Consider the following 27,151-nt stretch of genomic DNA (forward strand, 5'->3'; position numbering starts at 1 on the left):
TTCCGAACACACATTTTATTTTGGAATTTAGTTATCGTTTTTCCAACATCCCTTTTCCAAGAATATGTTGATATCAACTACAGTACAATACAGTAGCTCTGTCAAGAAATCTTATCTGATCTGAATGTCAATATAAAAGCACTATAACAACTAGCTATCTTGTATTTCCAGAGATACATACGTCCATATCTCACAAAGTTATCATTCTATTTGGTGGAAAGGCATTTTGGAGACACATTGGACTGTATATAAGGATGGTGTCTTTCACCATATTTTCACTCTCTGAGTCTAACAGCAAAGTTAACAACCATGAAGTGGCTTGTTGTCCTCTGTGCCCTGGTGGCTCTCTCTGAATGTCTCCACAGGTAAGAACCACTTGGCTGAGCGAAGCAATCTCTACACCTCTATTGTATGTATGAATGATGGAAAATTAAAGAGCTTTTACTTGTCACTCACTCTTATACAAGTGTGCACAATGAAAATGTGTTGGGGTGAACAATATACAACAAGATGCTTTGACTGGGAATAATACAGGTAAAAACAAGAAAAACACTTTAACAGCAATAAAGAGGGTATGTACAGAATATGATGAGAGGATACATTATTAATCTTCTTATCCAGAATAGTAAGCCTATACATACTGTTACAGTAGTGCAAAGTACAGTAATTTAATTATTGTAAGCTTGATAGTCCAAATCTTGCAATCGTGTCCCGGTTTAAATGATAAGCCATTTTGTTTTAACTTGTCAAGGCTAACTATTCATACTAAGCAAGTCTAAAAGTAGGTTGCTGTTTCCTTCCTATCGTGAATATTTTATGAATGGATGAAAACCAATTATAACATCTTCAATGCAATATTAGTGCTTTTCAGTAGATGAGTGCACAATGTCATTATTACTCTTCTTTTCTCACTGTGTGTAATGTATAGGATGCCTCTGATCAAGAAGAAACATCAACGGAAGTCTCCACATGAGTACCTGAAGAAATACAACCTCGATGCTGAGTTCCAAGCAATTGCACCCTTGACCAATGATTATGAAGTAAGTCCAGGCCAGCAGGATGTCCATCTTTGACATAATGTACACTAAAAACTGTTAAATATAACAGATAAAAATAACAGATTGGCCGTACGAACAGGAATGAAACAGGCTTTACTTCGTCTCATTATCTCTCATTATAGAAACAGGAGACACTTTAATCGCCTTAATCCTCATGAGTGTTCATATAAATTAATGTTCTATTTTATTTTACATTTCTGTTACTCAGTGGTGGAAAGTAATTAAGTACATTTAGCCAAGTGCTGTGCTTCAGTAACATTTTGAAGTACTTTAATTTGCTTCCTTTTTTATACTTTATACTTCTACTCCACTACATGTATAAGTTAAATATTGTACTTTTTACTCCACCACAATAATTTGAAAACCTTTGCCAATTTGCAAATTTATATTATTACAAAAAATACATTAAGGCCTACTGTATACTTAGACTATTCAAAAGCTGAAGTATTGCAAACACAATGCAACATGTTTTGAGCTTGTAGGTAATACACCATTTGTAGCATAATGAGTAGGCTACTTTTACATTTTGTACTTTATGTATGATAATAATTGTAAGTATTTCTACATTAAGGTTTGCTACTTTTGTAAAAAAAAAAATCAAACCTCGGTTCGAAGTGGAGCGGTGAATCTGAGCAGCTATACCCTGTGTTCTAGATCTATGTTTTTGATTCTGTGTTCTAGATCTATGTTTTTACATACTATGTGTTCTAGATCTATGTTTTTGATTCTATATGTTCTAGATCTATGTTTTTGATTCTGTGTTCTAGGTCTATGTTTTTACATACTATGTGTTCTAGATCTGTTTTTGATTCTATATGTTCTAGATCTATGTTTTTGATTATGTGTTCTAGATCTATGTTTTTGATTCTGTGTTCTAGATCTCTGTTTTTGATTCTGTGTTCTAGATCTATGTTTTTGATTCTATATGTTCTAGATCTATGTTTTTGATTCTGTGTTCTAGGTGCGTGTGTGTGCGTGTGTGTCTGTCTGTGTGTGTGTGTGTGTGTGTGTGTGTGTGTGTGTGTGTGTGTGTGTGTGTGTGTGTGTGTGTGTGTGTGTGTTCCGTGCGCCTGTGAGTGAGTGGTGAGTGTGCCTGGCCTGCACAAAACAGCGCCCCTCCTTTAACTAGTGTGTTGTGTGTGGCCACTCAAGGTATTGCCAGGCTACGGACACGGCCAGCCACCCAGCCACCCAGCCACCCACCCACATACCCACGGACATACCTGTCTATTGGGAGCGCTTTCACCGCTCCAAAAAATAAAAAATCTGAGCACCTTCTTCTTCCACCTGTTACAATACCTCATCTATTGCTGTCGGGGGCGTCACACCAAATTCTGGGCCCTGGGTACAAGAATTCACTGCGGCCCCCCCATGAATGTTAGCAGATATACAAGCTCACAGCGCTGCGAGCTTGTATATCTGCTATTTTTGAAAAATCGTGAAAATGTGTGCAAGAAACCTATGTCAAGGACCCCCAAGATGATATGTATTTGGCCACGGACCCCGATCTCAAAATATTTAGTTCCAGGGACCCCCAGAAGCAAAATTTTAGTTAGAAATGTTCGCTTAAAAATTATATTCAAAGATTTTCACACATTTTCACAACTTTTCAAAAATAGCAGATCTACAAGCTCGCAGCGTGGCACTCGGTGCCGCGCTGTGAGCTTGTATATCTGCTATTTTTCAATAGATAAAGTTATTAGGGCCCCTCCACCTTGGGCCCCAGTAACTCAGTCCCACTTTCCTACCCCTTGTGACGCCCCTGATTGCTGTGTGTCTTCTCCAGATGCTCTATTATGGGGTGATCTCCATTGGCACTCCTCCCCAGTCATTCACTGTTCAAATTGACACCGGCTCTTCCAACCTCTGGGTGTCCTCTGTCTACTGCACCGCCTGTCGTGAGTACTGTGAACTAAAATAAAAACACTGAGAGGCAATTCCTTGCAAGGGACAGTATGGACAGTCAGGGGTGTCAATCTGTCACAAAAATAGGTCTGATTTACTTAGTCCAATTTCCTGTTATGTGCACGCACCTAAAAAAACACATACAATATGTTTTTCAGAGGGCCACCAGAAATTCAACCCACAGCAGTCTTCCACCTTCCAGTGGGGCAGCGAGGCTCTGTCCATTACATATGGGTCAGGCTACATGACCGGATATCTGGGCATTGACACTGTTGAGGTAATTGAAAGCAGCCAGGACCATCACCTGGCAAATTTGACAATTATCTGCATATTGTGCCTCACCACCATAAGTAGGAACGTTTATTAAACCTTTATAACGTTTATTACTTTGGTTTCCAGATTGGTGGGATTACAGTCACCCAGCAGACATTTGGAGTCGCCAAGACGGAGGATAACGAGGAGTCCACAGACGGTCTCCTGGGAATGGCCTTCCAGGCCCTTGCCTCTGACAATGTGGAGCCTGTCTTTTTCAATATGATTCAGCAGAACCTGGTGTCACAGCAAATGTTCTCTCTCTACCTGACCGGGTACTGCAATAGTATGGAATAGTGCAGGGGTCTTCAACAGGAGGTCCTCCAAATCTTTGTGATAAGAACTATTTTTTTCTACACTAACCACATGAACCCTAGTATCCCTATTCTTTGTGGAACATTAGCCAAGAACATTATAACACCTCGCAGTGCGAGGCGTTGTGAGCTTGTAGATCTGCTATTCTTGGAAAAGAGGTTTGGTGTAGAGTGAATAGAAAAGCAGACTAGTTGTTCAATGTCTAAAAATAAAACAAACACTGATGACATTGCTGTCAAACAAGTCTAAGCTGTAGAAATCTATGAAAATGTTGAATCTGCAACAATCTTTTATACAATACGTAGTGGGGGTCCCTGCTTTATCTCTCTCTCAACTAAGGGGTCCTTGGCCTGAAAACGTTGAAGACCCCTGGAATAGTGTTTGTACTGTGTGTTTTTCTGTACAATTACAGTATGTATAGTACATGTAGGCTACATGTATATGTACTGTATATTTAAATCAAATGTAATTTCCTTTGATACTAAAATATTTGTCTTCCCTGCTCCCATTAGCAACGACCAGCAGGGCAGTGAGTTGGTGCTTGGTGGTTATGATCAGAACCACTTCACCGGACAAATCGTTTGGATCCCCTTGACTTCTGCGACCTGGTATGAGATCCAGATGGACAGGTAAAAACACATTCCACTCTACTGACACTATTCAACTTTTAAAGGTTGACAGCAGCAAAACCTTGCCTACACACAGGACACTCCCATTAATTCTGCTTCTGCTGTTGCTCTCAACAGTGTTACCATCAATGGACAGACTGTGGCCTGTTCTGGTGGCTGCAGTGCTATCCTTGACTCTGGCACTTCTCTCATTATGGGCCCCACCAACGACATTAACAACATCAATTCTTGGGTTGGAGCCAGCGGCAGCCAAGTGAGTTACTGTACATACATTTTGTTCTGATGTCTTTTTTATTTTCCCAATTTAGTATACGCAGAAGTGATCAAAATGACCACCTGAAGACCTCCTATAAGCTCATATTAATTATGCTGGGTAGGAATGGTGTGATTTTATGTGAAAATGCTCATTTCGATCTCCTCACAAATGCTCATGTCTATCTACTCACTCTGCATCTTATTGGTGGAATGTGGACAGTACTTGCCTAACAAATTACCGTACATCATTGATGGAGATTCTAAGCTAATAGAAACTACAGCTTTTCTCTTCCCAAAAGGTTGGAAAATATACATATAGCATACAAAAAAAGCAAATAAATAAATAAAGAAAGAAAACATCTTTTCAATCCCTCCTATTCCGATGATGCCACTGATTGAATGTTTTTAACTGTCCAAGCCCTCCTCTAAGACATAGTCCAAGCAAACAGAAATGGTGCCATCTTGTAATAAGCATTAGTGAGGACCAATTCTATGAAGAAAAAGTGGTCCTTTAAGCTACTATAGTGTGTATATGTATACTGCATAGTACTGTGTTCTATTCGTCTGTCATTCAATGTTATATGAGATACTTTAATGGTTTCCTGTGGAAATAAGCTTAGTCTTTTCTAGGATCTCCTTTTAGTAGACCTTGCACCAGTGAACTGTACCGTCATGAAACTGTACCTTTTTCTATGCAAACTTCTAATAAAGTCTTCAATCAATCAATCAATATAGTGTGAAATGAGCAGTGCTAGTTATGTATTAATTTCATTAAGCGTCCCGTGAAGCTTGGCCAGTGTGACCCTGGCCATACAAACAGACACCAATTGACAAATCTGGCTTTGTCAAGACAATTAAGCCAAATGTAGGAGCCGCTCAACAAGTACCAACACTGTTTAAACGCATAACATTCTTCATACAGGGCACAGTGAGCTGCCAGACCCAGAACATGCCTGATGTGACCTTCACTCTCAACGGAAACTCCTTTACCCTTCCTGCCTCTGCTTATGTTATGCAGGTCAGTCTACACAGTCTAATCTATACTGATAATAACATTAGAACTATGAAAAATACTTGTGAGTTGAATACACGTTCTCCTCTCTCTCCAGTGGGGCTCTGGTTGCAGCACTGGATTTGGCGCCATGGGCAGCGGTGGTGGTGGCTCTGACAACCCCTGGATCCTGGGCGATGTCTTCATGAGGCAGTACTATTCCGTCTTTGATGTCGGTGCGAAGTACGTTGGACTGGCCCCAGCTGTGTAATCAAACCAAGCAACCCAATGGATTAGCAGTAATACCATGACTTACTGTATCGGGACTGTATAGCCCAAGATTCATGTATGGTTGTAAAGTACTTGCACAAATGGGAAACTAGTTGTAATAGTAAATGTCTGTACATTATATCTAATTTTAAATAAAATATATTGTAGCACAAAAGGTCTATCTATCTATCTGTCTATGAATGCACAGAATCTGTATCTCTGTCTGTGTCCCCCAACGCCTCCTCCACAACATCAATATGACGACTAAAGTATCATTCTAACACTTTCCTTTCAACAACAAAGAGAAGAAAAATGTGTAAATGGTAAAAATAGTAAAAAGATTCACGGAAACTGGGGGCAGAAATTCTCCTCTGCCTACAAAATGATGTCATACTTAACAGCCCCTATATATATATATATATATATATATATATATATATATATATATAAAAGTACGTTAACAATCCAAACTTCTACTGTGGCAGAGTATTTCCACATTGATTGCAGTATTGATATTTGTACTTATGTAAAGGAATTGCCTACTTTTCCCCACAACTGTTCATTTAGAAAGGAACGGCTCCTTACTGCGAACCGGATCCCATCGTTCATTTCAAAGAGCCGTTCAAAAGACTCGATTCGTTCTCGAACGTCCCATCTCTAAACGGGAGCCAGAGAGAAAAGACTCTGCAGCTGTAGATCGGCTATCATTCTTTGTGTTATGCCACCAAATGTTTATTATACAGAGAGAATCATACACGTGTTGGACAATAAAAACATTGACAGCCAGGGGGAAAAAAATCCATGAAGGACACGGAATGCAATCGTTCACTCGCCGTTGGAAAATTGACTTATTAGACTATTCTGGATGTGTGGCTAACGGCTAACGCTAACGTTAGCTAGCGCTAGCTGCAGGCTAACGCAGGCATGTTATACACAATTACTCATGGAATAAAACGGCGACCCAACTCTATGTTTGCTCTTCTACAAGCTCACAACGCGAGGAGGTTAAGTCTGTCAGAACCGTCAGATTATCTTCTGACTGAAGTTACACAAACACTGATTATGCTACATTTAGCACTGTTAGCCCGACCAATTTAGATAGGGCACGACACGAGTCACGGTGTTGCGCACGTAATAAATTCACTTCAACCTCGAGTTGAGCAGTTAAACCTATTTGCTACGTACGTCTACAAAAACTTTCATATTTCAAAGATAAAGTGCTTACTGAAGTCTCACAGATGTCACAGTATGGTACGCTCAAGCAGAATTACCCGTATCTTTCGTATTGTTTAATAAACAGCATTTTAATCCGATCAGACGTCATTTTCTGTTGTTTTTCAGCCATGCGACCCCATCGGTTGCGAGGTGTACTGCACTTAGATACATTAATACCTTTTTAGGGAAACGACGACCGATCGGATTAACACATATGGTGCCAACCCCGAGTTTCCCGAGTTTGTATTGGTACTAGTGCTGTGCCAACCCCGAGTTTCCCGAGTTTGGGCCGTTTTTTCAAAAAAAAAAAAACTTTTTTTCAAAAGATTTTTTTTCAAAAAAAAATTTGGACCTCCAGAAATGTATTAGGCATGATCGCGATCGCGAAATTGCATGTTTAACCCCCATACCAACCCATTCTTTCAAACATGGCAGCCATGTTTGTTTACATCTGAAGAAAACATAATGGCTGATAAATCATGAATGCCTGCACGGATTTCCAAGCGGATTTTTTTGTTTGAAAGCTGTGAACAGCATCTACACACGTGGTGCATCATCTAGGCATGGGCGTGCACTTTTTACACACTTGCACAATTACATGGAAGTCTATGGTAACCATGGCAACGCGGGACATTGGCCGGAAAAAATCATTGCAACATAAGTGTTAAAATGCTCCTCTTTAAATAATACGATCATTACGGGACATTCTGCTGGAGCGTAACCTATGGTGACATCCGTGAGCCTTCACTAAGCAATTTATCTTTGTAATCTGACCGTTTGTGTAGACGTACGTAGCAAATTGGTTAAACTGCTCAACAGCAGATTGTGTTGAATTCACGGTTGGCGCAGCGTAGCGTCTTTACATTTAGCCCAATAATGCTAATCTACAAAGCAATCCATCATGAATGACAAGCCTATACTATTGTTGCATTTAGGCTCTTTATTAAACTATAAGCCTGTGTTTTATTGCTACACAATAATGGTAAATAAAGTAGCTTACTCTAAAATAATCCATCCATCCATCCATCCATCTTCAACCGCTTATCCAGCATCGGGTCACTGGGGTAACAGTTCCAACTGAGATTTCTAGAGTTCCTTAATAATAATAATTAAAATAAACAATACTAATGATTATAATTGCGACCGTCAGGTCGCAGTTACTATGAAAACCTCCACCGCCTGTCTGTCTGTCCGTCAGTCTGTCTGTCTGTCACGTCACATCACACTTTTTTGCCCCTATCCATGTGAAATTTTCCACACACAATCCTTGTCTGCCAATCCACAACCTCCACCCTTCCAGGGACCCCCGCAGCTCCAGGGACCCCCGCCAAATTTTTGAATACTGCTCCTACAGTTTTTGCCCTAAAATCACACAAATCGCTACACAGTATGTCTACACTTATCTCATCGACATGGATCTGTCCCATATAGCGCCACCATCAGGTCGATTTTTTAACACATTTTTGGACCTAAACTTTTTTTTTTTCTAAAACATTTTTTTTTTCAAACTTTTTTTTTTTTTCAAAAAAAAATTTTTTCAAACTTTTTTTACACTAACTTCAACACACCAATCCACCAGATTTTATATTGACTGTGTGTCAATTCTTGTTATTATACAAAAACAGGAAATTGTGTATGTTTCCTTTTTCAACCTTCTCAGCTAACACCATTTCATGACATCATAGGATAGCTCAGCATTCATATCCTTTTGAAGAATTTGCAAGTTATGCTTGCAACGTTGTCATGTTGTATGTGCTCAACTCTAACATCTAAAACATTGATCTGTATCAATTATTATTCAATTATATTCTTAAAGCAGCACTATATAAGCATTTAACAACCATATAGCATATTATGTCCCACAAAATTATAAAGTTACATGTGCGATAACAATCATTCTTCATAAATGTTTAGTCTCAGGTCCCTGTTAGGGGCTTGACTGTATATTAAGGGTGTGTGCCACCATCTCCCCGCCAAGCCAGGTAGCTTATTATGGTCTGCCAATATTTACAAGACCCATATGGCAGATAATAAGCAGACTAGCCAACACTGCCACCAGCAAATGTGCTAGTCTGGAAGAGAAGTTTGAAAAACAATTGGGTGGAGATAATAGGATTATGAGTGCAAAGTCTACCGCCGATTGGTCCAGCGGTGCTTGTAGCATGTCGTGCAAAATGAGTCCCTCCACCAAAGTTTGAAAGGCAATCATAGTCAATCAGAATAGAATTCAGAGAAATCTGACAACTACATCTTGATCATGCACATCATCGTTTTGTTGCGTAAATAAATAATTTTGATTGCATATTTAAGAGTTTCAGGCCAAATCCCTGGAGGCCAAGTAGGCTAAAAACCTCTGCTCCGTTTTTTGTGGGCTGGGTTGTTGATATCAACTATACACAGTAGCTCTGGCAAATATATCTTCTAATCTGAAGGTCAATAGTAAAAGCACTTCCAGAAAAAAGTATAAACTAGTTATCTTGGATACGGATTGTCAGAGATAAGGCCATATCTCACCAAGTTATTATGCTGTTTGGTGGAAAGGCATTTTGGGAACACATTGGACTGTATATAAGGATGGTGTCTTTCACCATTATTTTCACTCTCTGAGTCTAACAGCAAAGTTAACAACCATGAAGTGGCTTGTTGTCCTCTGTGCCCTGGTGGCTCTCTCTGAATGTCTCCACAGGTAGGAATCACCTGGCTGACTGAAGCCACACCTTCTTAACATTATTATATAGTATGAATGATTCATGATTCAAGTTTGAAATTACATTTTGATGTGGTGTGATAATTAAACGTAATAATTTATATGGCACACCGGCTATAAAGAAAATGAAAACACCCCGACCCTTGATGAAAATGTTGCCATCGTGTCCTGATGGAAATGACAAGTTTTCAAAGCTATTCAGAGACTAAGAAATGTGTTCATCCATTGCACTGCAAAGCATAATAAAAAGGGCCTGGTATTATTACTGATGATCCTTTTCTCACTGTGTGTAGGATGCCCTTGATCAAGCAGAAATCTCCGCACAAATCTCCACAGGAGGTCCTCAAGAAGTTCTATCCCAATGATGAGGTCTTCCAGACAGAAACTGAGCCTTTGACCAATTATTACGACGTAAGTAAAGGCCAACAGAATGTCAAACTGTTAAAAAGAACAGATTGTGCGTGCAACTGAGAATGAAATGGACTTTAGTTTGTCTCAAGATTATGAATACAGGACTTTTACTTTTAACAAAATAGTTCTAGTATTGCTATTTTTACCTAAAAATCAGAGTACTTCTTCCACCATTGCTGTTACATTACCTCATCTATTGCTGTGTGTCACCTTTAGATGTACTACTATGGGGTGATCTCCATTGGCAATCCTCCACAGTCCTTAACCGTTCATATTGACACCGGCTCTTCTAACCTCTGGGTGGCCTCTGTCTACTGCACTGGCCAGAACTGCCGTGAGTATTGTTAACTAAAAAACTAAAATACTATACTTTATTTATCCATGAGAGGCAATTCCTAGTACAGACAGTCAGGGATGTATAGTAGGTCTGGAATTGACGTGGGTGCCCCCTGGTTATATGGTCCAACCCTAGCTCTGGTCCAGACGCTCTGACAGGCGGGTGACTCAAAGACTAGACCAGGATTTCTTTTTCCCCCTACGAGGGCTCAACTTTAATCAAAATAAACTAAACTACTTCACTACTCAACCAACCAAAGGTAGTTTTGTGTTGTTGAAAGTCTATTCTCCGTGGTGGGAAACCTCTCAGCACCACACCCACTCTGTTAAATACATTATTTTTGTCATGAAATAAAATGCACCCAACTCGAGCCACCCAGCGGCCAACGCAGACACAACCCGGAAATAAGCGTCAGTCGAGTTGGATGCGTTTTATTTCATAACAAAAATAATGTATTTTACAGAGTGGGTGGGGTGCTGAGAGGTTTCCCACTGCGGAAAATAGACTAGCTTTCAACAACGCAAAACTACATTTGGTTTGGTGAGTAGTGAAGTAGTTTAGTTTATTTTGACTGAAGTTGAGCCCTTGTAGGGGTACAGAAATCCCGGTCTAGTCTTTTACTCAGCCGCCTGTCAGAGTGTCTCTGGACCAGAGCTAGTCCAACCCCTGCACCACCTCTTTGCACTTTGCGTACAGTACCACCTATTTCAGCAATTGGTCAAATTGCTGGCTTTATAGAACGAAGAGCCCAGCCTGGCAAAGATCTGCATTCACTGGAGCACACTTTTCTTGTCCCTAAATGAAGTCAGTTTGTATTAGCACAAGCAAGTGAAGACACTTGTTTTAGTTACACCAAGTATGTGTACAGCTAAAAAAGACACAATATGTTTTACAGAGAGACAAAAGAAATTCAACCCACAGCAGTCTTCCAGCTTCAAGTGGGGCAGCCAGTCACTGTCCATTCAGTATGGTTTAGGCTACATGACTGGATACCTGGGCATTGATAATATTGAGGTAATTGAAAGCAGCCATGACCATTACTTGACGAATTGGACAATTATCTGCATATTCTGCCTCTCCCCCAGACAAATAAGAACTTTCATTAACTGGTTACCTTGGTTTCCAGGTTGCTGGGGTTACTGTGGCCCAGCAGACATTTGGAGTCGCCGAGACGGAGGATTCTGCTCTTGGCAGTATGCCGTGTGATGGGATCTTTGGACTTGCCTTCCAGTCCATTGCTGCTGACAATGTGGAGCCTGTCTTCCAAAACATGATGCAGCAGAACCTGGTGTCTCAGCAACTCTTCTCTCTCTATCTGAGCCGGTATTGAAATAGTATGGAATAGTGCTTGCTTGTGTTTGTTTACAATGGTAAATATATGTATGGAATAGTGTTTGTAGGGTTGTTGTTTTTTTGTACAATGGTAGATATGCTGTATTTATACTACATATACCGTACTGTAAACAGTATACAGTATGTACTGTAGGTCTATATTTAAATGTGTGTGTTAATTTACCTGTGATATGTATCTTCCCTGCTCCCATTAGGGACGAACAACAGGGCAGTGAGCTGATCTTCGGTGGTGTTGATGAGAGCAAATACACCGGACAAATCACCTGGATCCCCTTGACCTCTGAGAGCTGGTATCAGGTCCAGATGGACAGGTGAAAATACGTTCTACGCTTCACACAATTCACCTTTTAAAAGTTGACAGCAGCAAAACCTTGCATACACACAGCCAGGGTACTATTAATTCTGCTTCTTCTATTGCTCTTAACAGTGTTACCATCAACGGACAGACTGTGGCCTGTAATGGTGGCTGCAATGCTATCATTGACTCCGGCACTGCTCTCATTGTTGGCCCAAGCAACGGCATTAACAACATGAAGTATTATGTTGGAGCCAGCGGCGTAAGATACATTTTTCCTCTGTTGGCTTTTTTATTTCCCCAATTTAGAATACACATTAGTGATCAAATTGACACCTCATTAAAAGGAAACTGTCAGTCTCCTACCCTCCTCGATACATGCCCCACATTGCGCAGTGCTTGTCCCCTTCCATATCCCCCCCTCCACCCCTACACACTAACAAACAGATTAAGTATGCAAAATTTGAAATACAGATTAGGAATAACTAATAACTCTAATGACCATTAATTGATAGCACAACTTCCATCTACTCTCTCTTGGTGGTCTTGAGACAGTTCAGAAACCTGCCTACCACTGATATAATCGATGGAGAGTCCAAGTTGGAAAGTTACCATGCTGAAGTATATAGATTGATTCAAAAAAGCTTGACATTTGGTTGAAATGTCCACAAACCCGCTTACCGATGATGTCACTGGTAGGCAGGTTTCCAAACTGTCCTACTGTATAAGGCTAAGCAATCTTCTGAGACACAGACCAAGTTAAAGGGATATTTGACTTTCAAAAACATTTTGGGGTGATTTTATCGTCTAGTCGGGCTTTTGTGTTCACCCCAGACAGTTTTTAAGTTCCTCCATTCAGTATTTAGATATTTGATATTCATTTTACCAGACACACCCCCTTCCTATGCAAACTAAACACACTGTAACTTCAAACTCCATGGGTTTCATTTTGTAGTCCTACACCTACAGTCCCACAGGTGTTATAGTGAACATTAGCTCTATATGCCAATCAGACAAATTGAAACACCTCTGTTGGTCCTCAACATGGCCATGTAGGACTACAAATGAAACCCATGGTAAAATGCATATCAAATATCTATCTGAATCAAGCAACTTAAAAACTGTCCGGTGGGCTCCCAAAAGCCATGAGTAGACGATAAAATTGAAAGTGAAATATCCCTTTAACAGAAATGGTGCCATCTTATAATGCGCATTAGTGAGGACCAATTATATGAGGTTGAAAATGTGTGAAGTTTAAATAAAAAAAGATTACCACCCCTGCTAAAAACACAATTATATTATTTTTACAGAACACAGTGAACTGCCAGAACATCCAGAACATGCCTGATGTGATCTTCACTCTCAATGGAAACGCCTTCGCCATCCCTGCCTCTGCCTATGTTCAACAGGTCAGTCTACACACTCTAATGTACACTGACCCATACATGTACATACACGCACAAGCACATGCACACGCACACACACACACACACACACACACACACACACACACACACACACACACACACACACACACACACACAGAGACAAACAGTTAGAGATGAGAAGACATCTAACCTCACTGGCTGCAAGTCAAATTCAAACCATCAAAAATTATTTATGAGTGAAATACATTTCCTCCTCTCTCTCTCTAGTGGGGCTCTAGTTGCAGCACTGGCTTTGAGAGCCTTGGCAACGGTGGTGGACTTGACCAGCTCTGGATCCTGGGTGATGTCTTCATGAGGCAGTACTATTCTGTCTTTGATGTCGGGGCGAAGTACGTTGGACTGGCCCCTGCTGTGTAATCAAACCAAGCAACCCAATGGATTATCACTAAATATGATTTTCTATATGGGCAGTATGATTCATGTATGGTTAACATGCTTGCACAAATGGGAAACTGTATAAGTTGTAATAGTAAATCTGTTGTATCTCATTTTGAATAAAATATATTGCAGTGAAATAAATAGTTTCTTATTTTCCCCTCATCTCTATAAATGCATGGAATCTTTGTGTGTCTGACTGTGTCTGTGTACCCACTCTCCCTTCACCACTCTCGAGAACCCTCTGACTGATCGACTTCAAACTTGCCATGTGAATTGCCAAAAGTCAGTGGGATCTGCGGTTGTCCATAAATATCTATACCGGTACATCCATGATGTCAAAATCTGTCAGTCTGTCTGTATCCCTTCTTTATTTAATGAAATCATAGACTGGCCTCCAAGTAGAGCTTTTCATGGCGACAAAATGACAGATCCAAACCCTAATGGATTCATGGTAATCCCTAAATTACAAACAACAGTTATAACAGATACAACCAGTGCTCTGACAAGTGATCCAACAGCTACTGCATAACCAGAGTGGCATGCATACCCACTTGGCATTGTCCTTGTATTATGGAATTGATGTCCTAAAATCTGTGTGTGCGGTATTGTCTATACATACTGTAGGCTATATACCCTGCACCCCTAAGATACACATGCATACTGTGGCACACACATAGTGAACTTGTGGCTTGTTTCAAGGCTTATGTAACCATATGGTGGCAAGAGGCATGTAAGACACAGAGACGTAGTTTGATGTCACTGCGTCAGACAGTGTAACTATTATTATTGGGGAGTGGTGCCTGGCTGAGATTTGGGCTCCACTGAGAGAACCTTTCTACACTTGTTTTATGAGTTTATGTAAGATTTCAAGATCAAGTAGCTCTGGCAAAAACCTTCAGATCTGAAGGTCAATATAGTCAAAGCACTTAAAATTATAAACTAGTTATCTTGGATTGTCAGAGATATGGCCATATCTCACCAAGTTATACTATTTGGTGACATGGAAAGGCATTTTGGGAACACAATGACTGTATATAAGGATGGCGTCTTTCACCATATTTTCACTCTCTGAGTCTAACAGTAAAGTTAACAACCATGAAGTGGCTTGTTGTCCTCTGTGCCCTGGTGGCTCTCTCTGAATGTCTGCACAGGTAAGAACCACCTGGCTGACTGAAGCCACACCTTCTTAGCATTATTGTATAATATGAATGATTGAAGATTCAAGAGGTTTTACTGTATTTGTCACACGCTCTAAAACAACTGTGCACAATGTCGATGATGATGATGATGTTGCTGTAGCCTATGCAGAGTGCAAAGTAAGAACATTTAATTATTGATGATAATGTAGCCATCATGTCCCGATGGAAATGATAAGCTATTACCTTTTCAAAGCTTTTCAGACTAAGATATACAGTCTTAATCCATTGCACTGCAAAGGATAACAAAAAAAGGGCCTGGCATTATTACTGATCTTTTTCTCGCTGTGTAGGATGCCCCTGATCAAGCAGAAGTCTCCACGGAAATCTCCACATGAGTACATCAAGAAATATTACCCAATGGCCGACATCCTCGAGGATGAAACAGAGCCTTTGACCAATAATGATGATGTGAGTCCAGGCCAGCAGAATGACAAACTTTAAACCTTATTTGTCCTTATTTGTATAACTAAGATTGATAGGTCTGTTCAAAAAGGAGAAGTCTTTATTTGTCTTTAAAAATTGAATACGAGACATTTACTTTAATATTTCTACATTGTGGTATTGCTATGTTTTACTTAAGTAAAGATCTGAGTACTTCTTCCACCATTTATGTTACGTCACCTCATCCATCGTGTGTCAACAGTCATACTACTACGGGGTGATCTCCATTGGCACTCCTCCCCAGTCCTTCACCGTTCTAATTGACACTGGCTCTTCCAACCTCTGGGTGTCCTCTGTCTACTGCACCGGCCAGACCTGTCGTGAGTACTGTTACAATTTCATCCCCGAGAGGCATGCAGTTCCTAGCAGATGACAGTCAGGGGGCCTACTGTAGGTACTCGTGGGCACTCGGTGCCGCGCTGTGAGCTTGTATATCTGCTATTTTTCAATAGTTAACATTCATGGGGGGCCCGCAGTGAATCCTTGTACCCAGGGCCCAGAATTTGGTGTGACGACCCTGCCTGCACCACCCCTTTACAGTTTGCGAGTACCACTTTGCATCCTCCCCATTTCATTGATCGAATTACTTTCTACCAGCTTTATAGAACGATGAGCACAACCCGCTCAGAGGAGCTCACTTTTCTTGTTTGTTTCCAAAAATAAAGTCAGTTTCTATTAGCGTGAAGTGAAGACACTTGTTTAGTTACTCCAAGAATAGTTCTGATTTACTAGTCCAATTTGCCTTAAAGGAGTAGTTCACCCCCAAAATGAATTTTTTTCTATTGATTAGTCATGCCATGGAGAGTAGAGTTCAATAATATGTTTTGGTTTTTGTCACATTCCTAAGACAAAAGAATTATTTGAGTAAATTTACCCCCATTGATTCCGGATGGTGACCCGTTTCGAAACGGGTCACCATCCAAAATGAATGGGGGTAAATTTATTGTTATCACATTTTTGTCTTAGGAATGTGACAAAAACCTAAAAATATTATTGAACTCTACTCTCCATGGCATGAGTAATCAATAGAAAAAAAGTCATTTTGGGGGTGAACTACTCCTTTAATGCACAGCTTAAGACACACGATATGTTAACACTGTATGTTTTACAGAGAACCAAAAGAAATTCAACCCACAGCAGTCATCCACCTTCAAGTGGGGCAGCCAGCCTCTGTCCATTCAATATGGTAGAGGCTACATGTCTGGATATCTGGGCATTGACAATGTCGAGGTAACTGAAAGCAGCCAGGATCATCACTTGACAAATCTGACAATCATCTGCATATACATACTTACATAGTACCTCTCCACCGACGAAAATGAACTTTCATTAACTGCTAAGCTTGGTTTCCAGATTGCTGGGGTTACTGTGGCCCAGCAGACATTTGGAGTCGCCCAGACGGAAGATTCTGCTCTTGGCGGCATGCCGTGTGATGGTGTCCTGGGACTTGCCTTCCAGTCCTTTGCCGTTGACAATGTGGTGCCTGTCTTTGACAATATGATTAAGCAAAACCTAGTGTCTCAGAAAATCTTCTCTATCTACATGAGCAGGTACTGAAATATATAGAATAGTGTTTTGAAATGTGTTTGTGTGCAATGGTAAATATACAGTATGTGTAGGTCATATACTGTACGCACGCAGCCTACTGTATATTCTCTGATACTAAAATATTTGTCTTCCTCATGCTCCCATTAGCAACGAACAGCAGGGCAGTGAGCTGATCTTCGGTGGTTATGATGGAAACCACTACACCGGACAAGTCACCTGGATCCCCTTGATCTCTGAGACCTGGTGGCAGGTCCAAATGGACAGGTGAAAACGCATTCCACTCTGATGCACAATTCAGGTTTTAATAGTTGGATACTCCTATTAATTTGGCTTCTTCTATTTATCCTAACAGTATTACCATCAATGGAGAGACGGTGGCTTGTAATGGTGGCTGCCATGCTATCGTTGACTCCGGCACTGCTCTCATTATAGGCCCGACCAACGGCATTATCAACCTGAATTCCTATGTTGGATCCAACGATGTGAGATAAATATATTTGTCTTCTCTTGCCTTTTTTATTTCCCCAATTTAGAATACACATATTTTATCAAATTGACAACTCATCAAAAAGAGACAATCAGGCTCTTACCTGGCACAATTACCAAGTTGGAACACCTAGGCTCATATTAATCATATCTCATTGCTCTGTGAGTAACCTCGTATTGCCCGACTTTCCACCTCGGAGGAAAGCCTGGTATTCGTTCTAAACCGGCCCATGATCCGGTCTAGGCGTGGCTTAAACCGGAAAGAAAGAAAGAAAGAAAAAAACGGGGAAGAACTGGTGGTTCTGGTTTGCTGTATCCGGCTGCCTGACAACAAACTACAACATAACAAAGTTTTTTCCGCGTCTTACTGGTTTCCGTAATAATGCGAATAGATTAATTTATTCTCGCTAGTCGTGCTACGAGTTAGAATAAAAGATGAACATACCAAACGATTATTATACCAAAAGAAACTAAACGATTATACGTACCATTTTGGAGGTGCACAGCACCGGTGGTTCCGGTTTCGTGGTTCTTGCCAAGTGTAGTCCGCCCATGACGATGATGACGTACAATAAGTTATTTCCGCTCCCAACCGGATCATGGTATTGATCCCAGGCTAGTGGGTAGGAATGGTGGATTTTATGTGAAGATGCTCATTTGATGAAGCAACTTTAGCTAAAAGTACAACAACTGTTGCTGCTAAAAACACATCTGACTTTCACAGGGCTCAGTGAACTGCCAGAACATCCAGAACATGCCTGATGTGACCTTCACTCTCAACGGACACGCCTTTGCCATCCCTGCCTCTGCCTATGTTCAGAACGTCAGTATAGGCTACACAGTCTAATTGCACGATGACCATATGTACACAAATATGCACATACTGTACATGATGCAGACTAACAGGTAAGGACGAGAAGACATGCACATACTGTGTACACACACACACACACACACACACGCGCGCGCGCGCGCACACACACACGCACACAGGCGCACGCACGCATGCACACACACACAGAGTTCATACTGTATGCTGCTGAATGAGCTAAACCATTGTTTAGTGGCAAAATGTGTTGCAGCAACAATTCTAGATCACTTAAGGATGGTTGAATTTGCAGATATTAAATCATTATTGCAAATTACTGTAGGCTAGATGTCACACATAATGTGAAGCTCCCCACCATTAGCGGTGAGAAACTTAAAAGGTCTAACCATTCTAACCATGCTCACTCTCACTCTCTGTCTCTGTCTCTGTCTCTCTGTCTGTCTGTCTGTCTGTCTGTCTGTCTGTCTGTCTGTCTGTCTGTCTGTCTGTCTGTCTGTCTGTCTCTCCCTCCCTCTCTCTCTCTCTCTCTCTCTCTCTCTCTCTCTCTCTCTCTCTCTCTCTCTCTCTCTCTCTCTCTCTCTCTCCCCTCTCTCTCTCTCTCTCTCTCTCTCTCTTTCTCTCTAGTGGGGCAATGATGGTTGCAACACTGGCTTTGACAGCCTTGGCAATGGTGGTGGACTTGACAGCCTCTGGATTCTAGGACAAGTCTTCATGAGGCAGTACTATTCCATCTTTGCTCCCGAGGCGAAGTACGTTGGACTGGTCAAGGCTGTGTAATCAAACCAAGCAACCCCATGGATTATGAATAACTCTATGACTTCCTGTATCGGGGCTGTTTGATTCATGTAAGATTTTAATAACGTATACTTGCACAAATGGGTTGATTGAATAGTACGTCTATTATATCTACCTTTGAATAAAATATATTGTAGCAAGAAAGGAGGGGAAATTTATGTTTTTGTTTTCTCATCGTGCCTATCTTTGTCTGTCCGCCCTGCATATCTTGTCAGTGTGTGCCTGTGTGCGTTATCTGATTCCCTTGCAACCAAAGCTGTAAGCTTGTGTTGTTGTTCTTCTGCATGTGCAGGATAGTTGTATATGTGTATACTTTTACATAATGGTGCTTCTTATAGTTATTTCTTACCTTTGTAACTCTAATAGTAGAGTGGGAAGAAGGGGGTATCATGCACCCCCCAGAAATGTACTTCTAATCAGTGTTTATAGATTGGAAAATGATTTTTTTTCTGCTTTTTTTTTACAAAATGATGAGCTATGTTAAAAAGTTGTCAAAATGTCCCATATACCATTTATATGCAAATTACTGCCACCATTATCAAATAATCTATTTTCACAATAAATCTGCCAATATTACACTTAACTGAACAAATACATGTGTATACCTACAGTATGTGTTGAGGGTCAAAGATCATAATGCAACTATTCTTAACATGTACCTGTGGCATGCTGGTGTGCAACCTCGCCCTAAAGGTCGCGCCAATTCTTGGCCATCTCTGGCCAGTGATGTACAGTATATCGTAAGGGCATTCCAATATGAAGTCCTGTTAGATATGGGCTTAATATTGATGAGGGAACTCCAATGATGTATATTGGACAAGATCCCCATATATGGAGATCCCTGGTACCCATCCATGTACTGTATGGAGAAATGCTGTGAGAGCAAACATACTCAGTTATATTCGTTATGTGAAAGTCCTATAGTGTTTATGACGTTCTGACATCATAACCTTTTATGGCCATACAAGGAGATCCCTGTCTGTAGAACCAGCAACACAGATATGGGCTGTCTTGGCCATCTGTCTTGGCCATATATGGATTCTGTTAGTGTGGTATGTGGGATGTGGCCGATGTGGCCTCCATATATGGGCATTCCGATAGGAAGTCCTGTTAGATATGGGCTTAATATTGATGACATCAGGGAACTCCATAAATGGGCATAAAAGGGATTCGGTTAGTGTGACATTACAATGACATCAGAGCATGATGTCAGAGCAGCAAACCCATAGACCGTAAAATGACGGACACAGACAAGCTGTGACATTTCTCATTGTAAAATTCAAAATAATACAGATTATGCCAATAACAGTGCCAGTTTTCGATTTTTTTAGCCATCTGCAAAATAACTGCTTAACAAAACCTTTCTTCACCAATGGGTTCATAAAGGTGTCTACTAACACCTCTCAATTACTTCACCCGATCTGTAATGATCGGGTGCATTCCATTCATTGGAAAATAATGACATCCAAATGTCCCATTCATAGTACATCGGCTGATTACTTCCACCCCCAAAACGTGTGGGGAAACTCTGTGGGAGCCAATCAAAGTTCAGAATACCTGGATTGGAAAAACTGGAAAAATATAAATTGGCCAATATGAGCTTGTGCAATCCAATGGAAGGACACCTACCTAATTCATCATTAAGTGTGGGGAACAATTGAATTGGAACAAGTGGATAATCACTCAGTAGTGCATGCAACTTGGTAAGGGGATGGCTCCAGCCTTACCAGGGTCCCATGCTGATAAGCTGATAATGCATGTGTGGTAAAAAAAAAAAAAAAAAAAAAAAAGATTATACCAAGATGCATATATGACCTTAGGGTCGTAACAACAGAAACTGTACTGCTTTTGTTTTTTTCTCGCACCTTATATAAAAAAGTTAAAAGTCCATAGCATATCATGTGTAAAGTATAGATCTGCTGCTATGCTCGTGCACCTTTATGTCTCACCTCAGGTAAAAATATGTAGATAATGTGTTTGTTTTAATCTCTCTTCCCCCTGGCCCCCCTTCTTCTTCCTCCCTTTCTTTTTATGGAAATAACGAGAACGATGGAGCTTGCAAAAAAAAAAAAAAAAAAAATTCATCCACTGTTTTACACCTGTAAAACTGTGATCTGACAATGTTGATTCTGATTCTGAACTTTTCTGAACACAAATGTAAAAATGCACAACTCTAACATCCAAAACATTTACTTTATTTTGGAATTTCAATCATTATTCAATTATCTTCTTTTATTTACACAAAGATTTCCCGATAAGAATATGTTGTTATAAACTAGAATCAAGAATCAGATATTTCCAATATTCTTTTTTCCGAGAATATGTTATCAACAACTACAGTACAGTAGCTCCGGTTAATTGTCTAAAACTAAATCATGCCACGTGGGGAATGTTATTATCAACATTAAACTGTACACAGAAGAATGAACATCAAATCTACTCATCTCAATGTCAATACAGTAAAAGCACTTCCGAAAAATTAAAAACTAGTTATCTTGGATTTTCAGAGATAAGGCCATATAATTCGTCATCGTATCAAACATTTCTTATCTTAGGTAATCATATGCTATGGTGACACGGAAAGTCATTTGTGGGACACAACCTTGATGGACTGTATTTAAGAATGGAGTCTTTCTCCATCGTTTCACTCTCGTGTCTAACAGCAAAGTTAACAATGAAGTGGCTTGTTGTCCTCTGTGCCCTGGTGGCTCTCTCTGAATGTCTCCACAGGTAAGAACCACCTGGCTAACTGAAGCAATCTCTACACCAAGACATGTATTAGCGTTGTTTAATATGAATGAATGAATGAGATTTTATTTGTAACTTACCTGTACTCTTATACAAGTATTATGTGCCAAGAAATGTTGGGGTGATAAGCTCCAAAGACTGTGCTAACAATATAACAAGATTTTAAATATATAGTTAAATATAAGTAAAGAAGACTATGTATAGAATATGATGGGAGAATAATTTTGCAATCTGGATATAAAAAATATATAGAAGGTCAATACAGTAGGCCTACACACTGTAGCCTATACGTAGTACAAAGTACAGAAATGTAATCTTTGTATAAGCTTGACAAAAATCTTGCCTTGAAATGAGAAACCATTTTGTTTTACCTTGATAAGGCTATTCAGACAATATTCAGACATCATTCTAAAAGTAGGGCGCTGTTTCCAGTTGTTCCAAAATACTGTATATGATTGATGGTGCTAAAAGATTTTCATTCTAAAAGATGGTCCCATACTACTGTATGTACACAGAACTTTAACAATTGTGGGTCAATGATAGTCAATTTAAAATGAACACATTTTCTGTGCTTCATACAATGTGAATGGATGATAACTTATTCTGATTCTAACCTTGTCATCTATTGCAATGCATAAGTAGTCTAGATAACTACTACTATTCCTTCTCTCACTGTGTGAAGGATGCCCCTGATCAAGGGGAAATCTCCACGGAAATCTCCACTTGAGGTTGTAAGGAAATACTATCCCAATGCTGAGGTCTTCCAAGAAACTGAGCCTTTGACCAATAATTATGATGTAAGTCCAGCCGTCAAGGCCAGCAGAATGACAAACTTTCAACGAATTTACACTTCATCATGCAACCTTGCCAAAAATAGCAGATTGCTCATCCGACTGCTGAGACTTTAGTTTCTCTCATTGCATGTCCAATAATCAGGGACATTGTAGCAGGAGCCTCTTTAATTGCCCTAATTGTCAGTCCTTTAGTGTACAGTACAGTATACTGTATATATTGCCTGTTCCTGACATGGTTCTATATACTGTTTCATTTCTTTTCTCCTTATCCCCCTGTTCCTTCTCTCTTCCTCGCTGAAAACAACACAAACGCTGAAAACATGAAAAATGATATAGCTCGCACAAAAAACTAATTTCACCTATACTTTTTTACACCTGTAAACCTGTGAAGTGATGACTTTGATTCTGTTGATTCTGATTCTGTTCTATAATGTTATTGTGCATTGATGTTATGGCCTGATCTACTGCTGGGTGTCATCTCCAGATGCTCTACTATGGTGTGATCTCCATTGGAAATCCTCCCCAGTCCTTCACCGTTCAGATGGACACTGGCTCTTCTAACCTCTGGGTGACCTCTGTCTACTGCAACAGCCAGTACTGTCGTAAGTAGTACTGTGAACTTAAAAACCACACCAGTGTGAAGTGAGCTGTGCTGTTCATGACCCACGCACATGACGTCACAGGATAGACCCTCCGTCTCATCATTATTATATTGTCCAATAATAAGTAGTGTGTGTGTGTGTGTGTGTGTGTGTGTGTGTGTGTGTGTGTGTGTGTGTGTGTGTGTGTGTGTGTGTGTGTGTGTGTGTGTGTGTGTGCGTGCGTGCGCGCGTGCGTGTTTGCTAAAAATGTGGTGACACCAAGAATAGCCTGATTTTCTTGGTCCAATTTACGTACCTTCTCTCAAATGCACAAACAACTAAAAGAGACAATCTTTCACAGAGAACCACAACAAATTCAACCCACAGCAGTCCAATTCCTTCAAGTGGGGCAGCCAGCAGATCACCATTCAGTATGGCAAAGGACAAATGACTGGATATCTGGGTATTGACAATGTCCAGGTAATTTATTGAACCATCACTTGGCAAATCTGACAATTATCTGCATACTGTGTAGCTCTGCAACCGGCACATAGGAACTTTCATTAACCGCTAACTTTGGTTTCCAGGTTGCTGGGGTTACTGTGAACCAGCAGACATTTGGAGTTGCCCGGACTGAGAATGACTTCTCTATGCAATGTGATGGGATCTTTGGACTTGCCTTCCAGTCCATTGCCGCTGACAATGTGGTGCCTGTCTTTGACAACATGGTTCAGCAAGGCCTGGTGTCTCAGAAAGTCTTCTCTCTCTACCTGACCGGGTACTGAAATAGCATGGAATAGTGTCTGTATGTGTTTGTGTTTGTGTGTTTCATGTATATGCACTGTGTATGTATTATATTTACCGTATATGTATTAGATATTCTATTGTATTTAATTAAAAGTGGGTGTTATTTTCCGTTGCTAAACAAACTTTCTGGTAATAAAACATTTGTCTTCCCTGCTCCCATTAGCAATGAACAGCAGGGCAGTGAGCTGATCTTTGGTGGTGTTGATGAGAGCCACTACACTGGACAAATCACCTGGATCCCCTTGACCTCTGAGAGCTGGTATCAGGTCCAGATGGACAGGTGAAAATACACTCCACTCTTCACACAATTCACTTTTTAAAAGTTGACAGCATTAAAACCTTGCATGGATAATGCCTACACACAGCACACTATTAATGCTGCTTCTTCTATTGCTCTTAACAGTGTTACCATCAACGGACAGACTGTGGCCTGTAACGGTGGCTGCCGTGCCATCATTGACTCTGGCACTTCTCTCATCATTGGCCCAAGCAACGGCATTAACAACATGAACTACTATGTTGGAGCCAACGGCGTAAGATACATTTTTCCTCTGTTTTGCTTTTTATTTCCCCAATTTATAATACATAGAGTAGCAGTGATCAAATTGACAGCTCATGAAAAAAGAGCTCCTGTCTCCTACCTGGCAAAATGTCTAGGCTCATGTTAATTATCTTTGCTGCCGGGCAAAATGTTATTTGTTTTTCGTAAATGAATGACCTTACTTTGTTGTTCAAGGGTGTTGTGCAAAAGTAGTGAAAATAGCTGATCTACAAGTTCACAACGTATTGCCATGATCTGCTGTTTTAGCTCCTATTTTATATTTTGAAAGTTGATATTAACAAGAGCTTGTCACTAATGAATAACTAAATTGGATCCATTGGAACACAGGTTATTTAAAAAAAAATCCATTTACTGAAAATTACTTTTTTTTGGACAAACAAGGTTTCCGACCAACAGTAACTGGGGGTAGCAATGGTGGATTTTAGATACCCATTTCAACACAGCAACTTTAGATAAGAAGAAGTACCAGCACTGTTGCTGATAGAAATACCAAACATTCTTTATACAGGGCCAGGTGAACTGCCAGAACATCCAGAACATGCCTGATGTCACCTTCACTCTCAATGGAAACGCCTTCACCATCCCTGCCTCCGCCTATGTTTTGGATGTAAGCATTCTAACGTACACTGATCCACACATGCACGCACGCACGCACGCACGCACGCACGCACGCACGCACGCACGCACACACACACACACACACACACACACACACACACACACACAGCACATGCAACACTTTCTAACCATCATAAATACATTCTTTGTGAGTGAAATATTGTCTCTCCCTCCCTCCCAAGTGGGGCTCTCGTTGCCAGACTGGCTTTGGCAGCCTTGGCGGCGGTGGTGGACTTGACCAGCTCTGGATCCTGGGTGATGTCTTCATGAGGCAGTATTATTCCATCTTTGATGTCGGTGCCCAGTCTGTTGGATTGGCCCAGGCTGTGTAATCAAACCAAGCAACCCGATGGGTCATCGATAACTATGACTTCCTTATGGCTTCTATGTTACTCATGCATGGCTGTAAAAAAGCATTTCGCACTCGCCTATCAATAAATGCACCGAATATATGTCTGTGTAAATCTGTGTCTGTGTGTACTGTGTAGTGTGTACCCTGTATATCTTGACTTCAAAGTTGGCATGTGCATTGCAGAGAACCCAAGGTAGTGTAGTAGAAGTGCCTAGTTGGAAGTCGGTCTGATCAGCAAGTGATATTGCATAACTGGAGTGGCGGGCATCACCCTCATGTATAGAAAAGAAGCATAACAACATCTTGAATTCCAATATGGCCGCCATGTCAAAACTTTAAAGGACCTACACCATGAATTTTCACTTTTTCTATTTTAAAACCTTTTTTTGGGGTCCCACTGGCACCTTCTATCCTCACAAAGTCCTATTTCTGACCATTGTGTCTTTCTCTGTTTTTGGGAAGGCAGAGTTGAAAAGCTTTCCACGGGTTCTCAGAACAGTGCTGTTCTGAGAGTTGATCCGCGTGACGTCACACGGATTCCCCCCCCCCCCCCCCCCCCCGCCCTTCGGGTAAAAACCAGAGCTACTGTTGTAAACCCAGCCCCTCATCTATCTATAAATGCGAGAAGTCTCTGCGTGTCTGCGTGTGTGTCTGTAATCCGCATATCTCGAGAACCGTTCGTCCCACCGGCTTCAGATTCGGCACGCGCGTTCCCCGCCGCGGCACGGAGTGCAGTGCCGGGCCTCGACCCGACCCGACGCGCGGTTTTCCCGAACCGGCGCGAAACGTTCGGAATCTCCTTATGCGGGCTGATTGTTGACATCAGGCTGTTCCGGAGGAAATCGGCGCACGCGCTGACTCATTGTGTGTGTCTGTAATCCACGTATCTCGAGAACCGTTCGTCCCACCGGCTTCAGATTCGACATGCGCGTTCCCCGCAGCGGCAGGAGTGCAGTGCCGGGCCTCGACCCGACCCGACGCGCGGTTTTCCCTAACCAGCGCAAAACGTTCGGAATCTCCTTACGCGGGGCTGATTGTTGACATCAGGCTGTTCCCGAGGAAATCGGCGCAAGTGCTGACTCATTGTGACATCACATCATAAAAGGCTCTGACATCACGTACGCCACATGAGTCAACAAAAAATGCCATGGTTACGTATTCTGATGTTCCTATATGGGCATAAAAGGACACAGGCAAACATATGGTCAAAACGGCTCTTATGACAACAGGTATAATGGGGTTTGCATTAAAGGGTGGGGCATTCATTCCCCATTTCAAATTCGGCACGCGCGCTCCCCGCCGCAGCAGGTAGTGCAGTGCCCGGCCTCGACCCGATCCGATACGCGATTTTCTGGAACCAGCACGAAAGGATGGGCATAAAAGGGACAAATCGGCGCAAGCGCTGGGCATAAAAGGGACACAGACACAGACAGATATATGGGCATAAAAGGGACACAGACTGAGATCTCCATATATGGGCATATGGGCAGATACAGAGATATGCGGGCTGAT

General features: G+C 41.1%; 4 protein-coding genes across 4 annotated transcripts; all 4 read left to right on the top strand.

The window, feature by feature from the left end:
- Positions 1 to 309: 309 nt before the first annotated feature.
- On the top strand, positions 310 to 5,736 carry LOC308289938 (pepsin A-like; the record flags this gene model as incomplete). The annotated part of the gene is made up of 9 exons (XM_080731718.1): positions 310 to 365; positions 929 to 1,040; positions 2,845 to 2,956; positions 3,122 to 3,240; positions 3,363 to 3,550; positions 4,103 to 4,219; positions 4,337 to 4,472; positions 5,397 to 5,492; positions 5,584 to 5,736. 9 exons carry the CDS (start codon positions 310 to 312, stop codon positions 5,734 to 5,736), a joined length of 1,089 nt encoding a protein of 362 aa, XP_080587844.1.
- A 3,834-nt stretch (positions 5,737 to 9,570) lies between these two features.
- Positions 9,571 to 13,931, top strand: LOC308289939 (pepsin A-like). The gene is made up of 9 exons (XM_080731719.1): positions 9,571 to 9,636; positions 9,951 to 10,068; positions 10,285 to 10,402; positions 11,301 to 11,419; positions 11,532 to 11,728; positions 11,953 to 12,069; positions 12,186 to 12,315; positions 13,364 to 13,462; positions 13,709 to 13,931. Exons 1-9 carry the CDS (start codon positions 9,581 to 9,583, stop codon positions 13,856 to 13,858), a joined length of 1,104 nt encoding a protein of 367 aa, XP_080587845.1. The 5' UTR covers positions 9,571 to 9,580; the 3' UTR covers positions 13,859 to 13,931.
- A 1,043-nt stretch (positions 13,932 to 14,974) lies between these two features.
- On the top strand, positions 14,975 to 21,930 carry LOC308289940 (pepsin A-like; the record flags this gene model as incomplete). The annotated part of the gene is made up of 9 exons (XM_080731720.1): positions 14,975 to 15,030; positions 15,369 to 15,486; positions 15,722 to 15,839; positions 16,631 to 16,749; positions 16,873 to 17,069; positions 17,215 to 17,331; positions 17,420 to 17,549; positions 18,278 to 18,380; positions 21,908 to 21,930. 9 exons carry the CDS (start codon positions 14,975 to 14,977, stop codon positions 21,928 to 21,930), a joined length of 981 nt encoding a protein of 326 aa, XP_080587846.1.
- Positions 21,931 to 23,203: 1,273 nt separating this feature from the next.
- On the top strand, positions 23,204 to 25,619 carry LOC308289941 (pepsin A-like; the record flags this gene model as incomplete). Its single annotated transcript, XM_080731721.1, has 7 exons — positions 23,204 to 23,321; positions 23,662 to 23,780; positions 23,888 to 24,078; positions 24,271 to 24,387; positions 24,511 to 24,640; positions 25,178 to 25,276; positions 25,470 to 25,619. 7 exons carry the CDS (start codon positions 23,204 to 23,206, stop codon positions 25,617 to 25,619), a joined length of 924 nt encoding a protein of 307 aa, XP_080587847.1.
- Positions 25,620 to 27,151: the final 1,532 nt, after the last annotated feature.

The sequence above is a fragment of the Nannobrachium achirus genome (assembly GCF_963921795.1).
Source record: "Nannobrachium achirus genome assembly, chromosome: 8".
Taxonomy (NCBI): Eukaryota; Metazoa; Chordata; class Actinopteri; order Myctophiformes; family Myctophidae; genus Nannobrachium; species Nannobrachium achirus.

Bases quoted from the DNA above. Each gene is read 5' to 3' on its own strand.
- LOC308289939 (XM_080731719.1), top strand. From the start codon at position 9,581: ATGAAGTGGCTTGTTGTCCTCTGTGCCCTGGTGGCTCTCTCTGAATGT. The intron at 10,069-10,284 runs GTAAGTAAAGGC...TGTCACCTTTAG, and splicing joins CTTTGACCAATTATTACGAC to ATGTACTACTATGGGGTGAT. The intron at 12,316-13,363 runs GTAAGATACATT...TTATTTTTACAG, and splicing joins ATTATGTTGGAGCCAGCGGC to AACACAGTGAACTGCCAGAA.